This window comes from Filicampus tigris, chromosome 8 (assembly GCF_054856515.1).
Source record: "Filicampus tigris isolate MCC_2025a chromosome 8, RoL_Ftig_1.0, whole genome shotgun sequence".
In the NCBI taxonomy this organism is placed as follows: domain Eukaryota; kingdom Metazoa; phylum Chordata; class Actinopteri; order Syngnathiformes; family Syngnathidae; genus Filicampus; species Filicampus tigris.
The window spans coordinates 6,867,501-6,876,989 of NC_141224.1; the positions used below are offsets into that span (position 1 = coordinate 6,867,501).

General features: G+C 41.3%; 2 protein-coding genes across 2 annotated transcripts in view; one reads left to right on the plus strand and one right to left on the minus strand.

Annotated features, from left to right (window-relative positions):
* Positions 1 to 4,077, plus strand: part of LOC147143276 (uncharacterized) — a 19,423-nt gene extending 15,346 nt beyond the window's left edge. Inside the window, exons 11-12 of the mRNA XM_086038364.1 lie at positions 1 to 170; positions 679 to 4,077. The exon at positions 1 to 170 is cut by the window's left edge and continues 377 nt beyond it. Coding sequence (XP_085894490.1) covers positions 1 to 170; positions 679 to 734 — 226 coding nt within the window. The 3' untranslated portion in view covers positions 735 to 4,077. The remainder of the gene's footprint in view (positions 171 to 678) is intronic.
* A 1,065-nt stretch (positions 4,078 to 5,142) lies between these two features.
* On the minus strand, positions 5,143 to 9,489 carry LOC147143277 (zinc-binding protein A33). The gene is made up of 6 exons (XM_086038365.1): positions 9,378 to 9,489; positions 8,531 to 8,626; positions 8,146 to 8,379; positions 7,891 to 7,913; positions 7,683 to 7,798; positions 5,143 to 6,757 (listed from the first exon to the last, which is right to left on the minus strand). Exons 1-6 carry the CDS (start codon positions 9,477 to 9,479, stop codon positions 6,201 to 6,203), a joined length of 1,128 nt encoding a protein of 375 aa, XP_085894491.1. The 5' UTR covers positions 9,480 to 9,489; the 3' UTR covers positions 5,143 to 6,200.

Consider the following 9,489-nt stretch of genomic DNA (forward strand, 5'->3'; position numbering starts at 1 on the left):
AACTGATCCAAAACCCGTCGCCGCTACCCTGGAGCCCAAGCCGACCACCCCGAAAGCCCCAAGCCCAGCTCCGGAACCTCAAAAGATGTTTTCATCCGCCACCCATGCGGCCTACGAACCTCCCTTGCCCGACGACCATATTCCGTTCCTGACAGAGCCCATCCCCAACGGTATGTGGTGACACAATCAAAGACCCTGTAAAATGAAAATAAGTGCCTTCTAAAATTGACTGAAATCCCAGTCCACGTGCTAGTTGTCAGGTTGCACATAAAAACAAAATATAATTCCCCCTCACTCTCCATCTCTCTTTTCGTGACACGCGTACACTCATGGCTGACAACGAGGCGCTCAGAAGCCGCCTCGCTTGCTCAAAGTCGCATTCCTTACATTGGGTGTCAAGTCAGACTATTTTTTTTTTTTTTTTTTTTCAAATGTTCCCTCTCCTCATTCTTCCACCTTTCTCCGCGTGATGCGCGCGCACTCGCGGCTGACAAACGAGGCGCTCTAAAGCGGCCAATGCCAGCAGTCTTTGCAGGTTTTCAGGAATTATCTTCAAACATGTCAAATGGATTTGGAAACAAATCTGAATTCACTTTACAGGGTCTTTCATGTCAAATTTCAAAAATAACCAGCTAGCACAGTGTTAGCATCAATAACCTTCAAACATTCTCAATGCAGGCACCCCCGAGCCGGGCACAGATCAAGCTGATCTTATTGGCGGTTCCTCTCCGTAAGCAGCGGTGCTGGCAAACATAGAGATTCCATCACCGCCACCACCCGAGGACTGACTGCTCACATTGGAAACCCCCGCGCTACCCACCATCACTTTGGACAATCAAACTCCCTCCCCTCAAATCGGGACCTTGCTTGACCTAATGTCTGAACACAGCCTAACAATCCATATTTCATATAGGAACAGCTTTGTATTTCTTGCAGGCTATTGTTTGGAAATTCCCACCACAAAACTGCCAGACTGCAAATGCAGAGTTTACAAGTCGAAAAATCCACCCTAAGGTATTTTCGAACACCAGATTGTGCACTTCTATTATAACGATCTCACAATTTGGTTTCACCGTCACGTTTCCTCCACACGCTGATTGCCTGTGTACTTACTAGCATGCAAAAGATGCAAAACGGCAAAAAAAAAAAAAAAAAAAAGGCAAAAAAAAAAAAAGGCTTGCAAAAGTGATGTCAATCCCACGTTAACACGATGTGATGTGCAATCACATTAACGAAAAAAAACAAAAAAAAAAAAAAAAACAAGGTGGGTTTTCTATAACTTTCAAATATATACACGCACACAAAAACACATGAATCAGACTAGCTAGTCCTCTATTAGTTAAAGCCGTGTTTCTCAAACTTTATTGAGCCAAGGCGCATATTTTACACAACACGCGACCAAACAAAAATGTCACAAAAATCATAGTCAACCCCTCTCCCCGCTACTCACGGGCGATAGCGACCACAAATAATTAATAATTGTGAGTAAAAATGCATGTGTAAAAATGTTTCTAATTGCCTGTATTAATAGTTTCACCCAGTGGTTCTCGATTATTTTTTTTTTTTAACACCAAGTACCACCTCATTTCTAAAAAGTATATCTAATGTCATTGTCGCCCACGGTAACAGTTGGAACATTAACACTGCTCTTAAATATAGGGAAATAATGCACTGAAAATATAAAGTGAATTTGGCCCTAAATAAATACTTAAACACAAACGGATTAAAAGCAAATATACTGAACATAAATATGAAAAATAGCACTTTATCAATTCAAACTCAGTTTACGATATTACCCATACAAATAAATGGCTTACCGATTCGCTTTTTAACGGCCCCGCCGTAACTTCCACTAACGACCCGGGCTAAATTTACAGCAGCTCCTCCCGGACATGCACAGATCTTATGATGATGATGTGGCGATTAATATAAGATGTCATATTAAGTTCCAAAGAAGCTGGGTTCTGATAACCTTTTCCTAGTTGGGGATTAATTTAAAAAAAAAAAAAAAAAAACACAACTTTGCAGTTTTCTGGAATGTATCTTAATGATTGGGCAGTGATTTACTCCACCTAACTATCAATAAAGTTAAAACTCATCCTCAACTGATAGAAAGTATTAGGAAAGGCGAAGGTGATTACATTCACAGTATTAGGCTGACAAGCAGGTCAAGCGGTAGCGTCTCCTTTGCACTTTATTTAGTCGAGCCATCCTGTCCCGTTCCGGTAAGACTGCTGCTATTGCTCCCAATGCTCACCTGTTCACGCGCTTTGTTTACACACTTGCAGTTTGACTTTGTTGACGTCAAACCCCGCCCCGCCTCCTCTAAGTGTTCTGCTCTTTTTTTTTTTTTTGTGTTGTTTTTTTAAAAAATCTTTTTTGGTGGTAAGTTAACACCAATTAGACATTTGCCTCCGCTTCATTTCTGCTCTCCCCTTCTCGCTTTCTTAAAACCTGCCTTATTTTCCTTCCATGTCCGCCTGAAAACCTTTGAAATTATTCATGGGGTCGTTTGACCATTTTGATAAGATGAATCATCCCGTATATTGTAAATCGGGGGTTCCCAACGCACTGCTACCGGCGCTGTAGCGTTGGGAGTCAGGCGGGTGCAAAATGTGAAGAGATGGAAAAAATGTATAGAAGTAAGTAGTAGTAATGGTCGTGAGAGTTGCTTGGGACATAAGAGAAATGACATATGGTCTACCTCATGTCCAGAACAGCAGGAAAAGTCTCCAGGCTAATTCCTGGTAGGCCGTTAAGTCGTCACATATTCGGATATGCACCAAGGTAGCCAACGCAGTGTGAAAAGACCTTTAGGGGGGCTCGAAATATCCAAAAATCTATCGTAGAATTAGTAGTGGTCACGACATTAAAACGCCCATCCTGCCTCCACTTGACCTGTTTAAGAGTCCGTGTGAAAAATGGAGGATGCCAAATAAAACAAATTTAAACCTAAAACACCATCCGAAAAATCTCAAATGTCGCTATGTGTGACAGGTGCTGTGCCCGACCCCCGTACCTGGCCGCCGCCCACTGCTTGGGAACCCCTGTTGTAAATGACCTATTTAATGTCTTCAACATTACTCTTTATATTATATTATATTATATTATATTATATTATATTATATTATATTATATTATATTATATTATATTATATTATATTATATTATATTATATTATATTATACATATTTAATTAATAGTAGAAGCACAGACAAAAAAAAGCCATTGAATGAAAGGTCAATTACCGGTGTCAAAATACCAAATGGTTATAATTAACAGGCCGTTGCTGATATTTTTTCTGACTAATATCAGACAATATTCCAACGTTTGCAAAAGCCATATATTAGGGTTTGGATTAGGATTAGAAAAGTAAAAACACTTCAAATCCAAAAAGTATAAAGGTGCCTCTGTGTTAAATGGACAAACAAATAGCAACCGTTTGGTCCTTGGTAAATATGCCTGATGGGTTCCGCTTAAACAGTCTCACACACACACACACACACACACACACATTCACGCCAGCTTTGTAAATATTGCATGTGTACAACGCTTTATTAACCCTCTAATTGACTTTTTAGTGTGCGGAATGGTTCTTGTGTCATACTAAATAATAAAGAAGACAACTAATTTCAATTCCTCAGCAACCTTAAAAGAAATATATGAATCTATATATTTATATATACACGCTATATACGATAGCAACTAATATTCACGAATGCATTGAGCTCATGTACTGTAAAAGCCAAACACTGATGAAACGTCTATATGCTGTTTCGCATTTCTTACATTGCTCTCTCGCAGTGCAGTAATATCCGCGTTGCGTTCAAATGCACCTGATGTCATTGAACGCAGCACGGCCAAGGAAAACAACGCAGGCTTTTGTCACCCTACACTTTATATGTGCGAGTGTGCGTGTGTGATAGGTTGCCATTTCCCAGCTGCGATACGCGCGCGTGCGTTTTGTGTGAAGTGCATTGCTGTGCGTCCGTGTGACGTTGTCTCCAACAAGGTCATGAGCGTGAATGTGTCACAAAAACCTCCAACAGTGAACAGTAAAAGTTGTGGTAACTTTGACATATTTGTGTGTCTTTTATTGTTGGTGGAGGATGCATTAGTTGGATCAAATGCTTTTCCAGGGGTCCTCAAAGAAAAAAAAAAAAAAATTCATCCAATCACTTCTGAATTTGAACTACATGAAGTGGATATGGAAAGTCTACACACCCCTGTTCAAATGCATGTGCGGTGTTCTTTTGTTGATGAGCAACGTTAAGTTTGCGCCATAAGCTTTTGGAATTATGGCAAAGAAGTTCACCATTGGTTTCAAAATTTCTCCCCCAAAAACCTTGTCCCCCCAATTAAAAAGGAATGTTTGGCACAAACAAGAACACCAAAATTAGTGTGAAGCACGGTGGTTGCATCATGCTTTCAGGCTCTGTTTCTTCATCTGGAACTGGGCGTTTGGGTAGTAAAGGTGGAAGGAATTATGAACAGTTCCAAAAAGCAGTCAGTGTTAGTTAGCACAAAACCTTCAGTTTTGTACTAACTAAATCAGTACAGGAAGTGACTAAGAAATGAAGTAATTACACCAAAGCAAAAGCCTCCTAGAACATCTGAACTTTTTGGGTGTTAATCAGAGGCACCTTAAATGGTGGTAGGTGTATAACATGATTTTAAATGTGATTGGTTCATTCTGAATACGGCCACATTCTCAGGTTAGAACTAGTAATTGTAAGAAGTAACTAATTGTAACTAACTGTAACTGAGTACAGTAAGTAACTAACTAAATAATAGTAATTAAAGTAAGAAAAGAAAATGTCAGGGAAAGCCTATTAGAACATCTGAACTTTATTTGGGGTTAATCAGAGGCATTTTAAATGGTGGCAGTAAATTAGTATTTGTAAATTAGTATATTTTTTTTTAGAAATGCAGTTTTCATGAGTTTCAACCGGCCAAAAGTGGCTAGCGAGAGCCAACAACGAAAATGTGTATTTAAACAAAATATCATTGATATTTAAACAGCTGAAGTTCAGAATGAATAATTAATCAGACAACAATACCTCCCCTTGGGAAATTTCATTTTATTTGCATTAACAACACTCAAATGTTGTTGTTGTTTTTTTTCTCAAAGAAATTGCTGGATCCTATTTTTTCGAGTTAAAAATGTTGCATAGTTTAGCAGGTTTTACAGTATATAAACGTTTTCCCCCTCATTATTTTTCTCAAGCTGCAGCTTAATGTGCAGCAAGAATAAATAGGTCATCTCTGTGCAGTGATTTTTATTTTGATCTTTTCTCATGAAGGTCAGCTCACTGTCAACACCTTGTCACTCAACGTCAGCTCGCCTGTCGTATGACCGACACGCCGCTGATCCCAGTGGCGAGCGCTGGGCTCCCATAACCTTGAAAATGTGCCATGTGTTTGCACAGACGCCAAACAGTTGACGCTGAAGCTTTCAAAGCTTCCAAAACTTCTGGGCCGAGCTACAAGTTGTTGCTCAGTCTTTGGTTCCTTGGACAAAGACCTTACATCAACCTTGGAGGAGGTCAGTGCTCTATTTAGTGCTATTCTACCACTACTTTCAAAAACAAACAATAAAATCAACAATGGGGGTGGCAAAACTACTAATACTGTGCGAAAGTAGTAGTGCGGATAGTCATCACTAGCATCTCACTCTTTACTTGATCTTTTTGATGCAATCGCCAAAAGTGTGAAGTGTCTGTACTCTTGGATTTGTTTGTTATTTATTTTGTGGTAGGACAGCAACAGGTCTAAAATGTCTCATTTGCCTCCATGTTTGAACAGTAGCTAGCTCGGGACTACCGGTAACTTTAGCTAGAAGCTAGCTAGCATCCTATTTTAATGGGCTGTAATGAAAACTTTAAACTATGAAATTAATCTCAAACAGATTGTCGAAACATATCTACAGTATATATGTGTTATTTATCCCCAAATAAAATGTGTGCTCTCCTTTTTGAACATTTGGCATGCGGTGAGCGTGCATTTTGAAAGTTTGACAGAACACCCGCTAACATTATTGTCCGGTCACAAAATCTCAAACGTCCACTCATCATGATTTCATCTTCAAAGTGCCATATTTAGTCCGTCACTGCTTTGTTGTCATGAAAACAAAAAGGACGTCAACGATATCATTTTGTCATTGTTGACCAAAACATCGATGCTACTAACAAAGCCCTTGGTCATAACGATGGGCTAAAGATGCTAATGGGAGCTGTGTTCCTGCCATTGTCAGTATCACATGGATTGTAGAAAGGGTACAATGGAAGCAGGAGAGTTCCCGTGGCGAAGGTGTAGACTGGAACCATGTTCTCAGCGTTATAAAAGGAAACCTCCTCCTTCTCACAGTCCAGAAATACACCGACGCGAGCCAGGTGAAGCGGCACGTTGACCCTGACAGGTGTGGGATCAGTGCAAGCCAAGATGTCTCCGTTTTTTAGGGCCAAAGTCCAAAGGCCGTTGGAGGTGCCCGTGGCCGCCATCTCCCCCCGTGGAACGTCGGCCCGCGCCACGCCCAGCCTCCACGCCGTCTTGTGGCCCACCTCCACCTCCCAGTAGTGTCGCCCTACACTGAAGCCCTCACGACCCAGCACGCAGTAGTAGTGGTGGAAGCGTTTGGGGTTGTCCCGGCTGCATCTCGGTGCATCTTTAGCGTGGTTGAAGCGCACTGAGGTGCGGGACGGGGAGACGGACAGGAGGGGGTGGGCCGTCTCTGGGTCGAATGTCACCTGTGTAATATCTGGAAGCAAGCACAGTGAACTTCCTGGGCTCTATTTTCATAGACACTTGCTGTGTCGCAAATGTCGGCGTATCTTGATTTTCGTATCAGCGCATGCTAGCCAATTTGGCAGACCAGTCTGTGCCAAGGTGGGTCAGGTTGTGTCCTTGGAGATGTGCCCGATGGAGTGACAATTTGGTTGCGGAAAGTTAGTTTAAACGTATGCCTGCTCAGACCATGTCTAAATGCTGGGGCAGCTGATCTAATGTGATTTGGATGAATTTGATCGGGGCGCAGACAGATTGTGAGCTCCGTGGACATGTGTGGTTGGATGTTAGACGTATTTCATTCATAATGATTATTATTTATTGTTTATTGTTTGTAAAGTGCTTTGTTACAGCTCCAGCTGTTACGAAAGGAGCTATATAAATAGAATTGTATTGTATTGTATTGTATTGTATCACTCCCACAGCCACGCAGCCCTCCTTATCACATATCCGCCAGCCTGAACTCATCTATGAAATTCCCAACATGGAGCATAACGCGCCTCCGAGCAGCGATACGCCGCACCAGATTTATGCTGGTCACAAAAATAGAGTCCGCTGCGTAGCTACATATGTTTGTAGAGTAATTTTCATTTTATATGTTGAATATTTTTCAAAACTTTTTTTTTTTTGCTTATCGGAGGTTTATTCAATCACTTTTTGGGTTTACAAAAAAATGTGTTCATTTTTTTTCAATGCATTTTTTTTTTATGCATCCTCGATCCAATAGTAGGACTCTACTGTATTATGATGATTATTAAAATGTTACTTGGAACATTGCTTGTACAGTTAATGAAGGTTTCAATATGGCCTAGAACCAATGAATTGGACAACGAAATTGGAAGTCACTGTTGCTGAACTGGTTCCATTGTAACACATTTTCTTTTATGATATGGACATACTTGGGTACAGGCAGGTTTTCATGTGCTTCCATATTCTGTACTGTATGGGTCCCACAAAGTGGCCCGAGTGCAGCTCGCTGTCCACTTCTGGAGGAGGGACAAATCTGACCTGAGATCTGTTTGGATCAGATGAGGCAGGGGAGGATGTTAATGATTGACGGGCGTGATGTGAAGCATGCATGTCACAAAAATGAATGCGTAGACTTGCCTTTTGATAAGATCTTGTATGTCCTGCAGTCAAAGAAAGAAAGAAAGAAAACAACTTCATTTTTTGAAACCCATTTACTGCTATCTTTCTATTTGCTGACCAATGAATCCGCTGCCTGTCCCCTTTAAGTGACAACATTGATTTGGACTCACAAAGGAGGCAAATGTCAAGCCAATCAATATTTAGAATCAAACGCTTGGCTACTCAGCATCCCGGGCTGAATACTGGTGTAATTTCATGCAGTATTTTTCTCACTTTGAGCATTTTGGTGCTCTCTTCCTCGGCCAGTTTGCCGTTAAGCACGACCATGGCTCTCTCCAGGTCCTTCCGTTGCCGGTAGATGACATTCTCCCGTTCCTTGAGTTTCTTCAGCAGTCTTCCTCGCTCCCGCTTCAATCGCTCTAGGTCCTTACACTCCTCCTCATCCAGGAAGCGGCGGAGGTTCCCGAACTCGGATCGGATCTCTCGTTCCAGTCTGTCGAACTGGCTCTGAAAGACCACGCAGCAACACGCTGGCCACAATACTAGGTACACTAACGAGGGATCCAATATAAGAATTGTTATTTGCGTTTGGAGGTTGCACTATATTTTGCATTCAGAAAAGATTAGTATTCGTAATTCAGTAGGGAGAAGACTGTACCTCGAGTCGTACTGAGTCTATGTACATCTCGCTTTCTGCCTCCCTGCACTCATCCACTTCATGCTGGATTTTTTTAATAGCATGGACAAGTTTGTCCTGTAACACAAAGAACCGTAGTCTAATGGTATACCTCTATACTGCTTTGTATGTTATAATGTGGTGCACTATGCACAGTAGTAAAATTTACTCTGAGAATTTTACGCGGAGTATTTCACTACCCCCCCCCCCCCCCCCACACACCCACTAACAAAAATATTTCCAGGATCAGGGCGGCTCTGGGTTAATGCATAGAAGATATGTTATTAGGACTGAACTGTCAATTTATGTACTAATGTCACTGGTCCTAGTAGAGATCCCTGTGGGACACTGTTACAATTAATGTTAGGAAGGTGGACATGTAAGTAAGAAGGTACAAAAGTTGAGTAGGTAGATAGATAGATATAACAATAGATATAACGATAGATAGAACGATAGATAGATAGATAGATAGATAGATCGGTAAAGGCTGTACTTCTTCCCACCACTTTTTGGAGATGTAAGTCAAATTGCTTTGCTGTTTTCTTTCTTACGATTGTCTTGACTGTCCATTTTGAATTAGTATTCGGTTTTTCAAGTCCTCATGTCCATATATATGTCTGATATGTATATCGTTTGCATGTTCAGAAATCAAAAGGTCAAACAAGGTCAATGCTAGGTTGGTAGGAAGGAAGGAAGGTATCGATAGGTAAGATGGTCAGTGGGTTGGATGTAACAAAGGAAGGGAGGCAGGTCGGAAGGTACAAGTGTAGCTTGGTATGTAGGTCAGTACACTAGTATGGCAGAGGTGTTAGGTAGGTAGATGGCTTACCTTGTGTTCAGAGAGCAGGTCTCGGTTGAAGATGTTGTTGGTGTGCTTTCCGTACATTCCAGTGAACGTGGACACAAAGCAAAAGTGAGAGGACTCACACATGTAAACAGGG

Excerpts from the sequence above, each read along its gene's own strand:
- LOC147143277 (XM_086038365.1), bottom strand. The coding sequence starts at position 9,479 with ATGTGTGAGTCCTCTCACTTTTGCTTTGTGTCCACGTTCACTGGAATG. Across the intron at positions 8,627-9,377 it reads ACCTGCTCTCTGAACACAAG|GACAAACTTGTCCATGCTAT; the intron begins GTAAGCCATCTA and ends TTTGTGTTACAG. Across the intron at positions 8,380-8,530 it reads TAGACTCAGTACGACTCGAG|AGCCAGTTCGACAGACTGGA; the intron begins GTACAGTCTTCT and ends GTGGTCTTTCAG.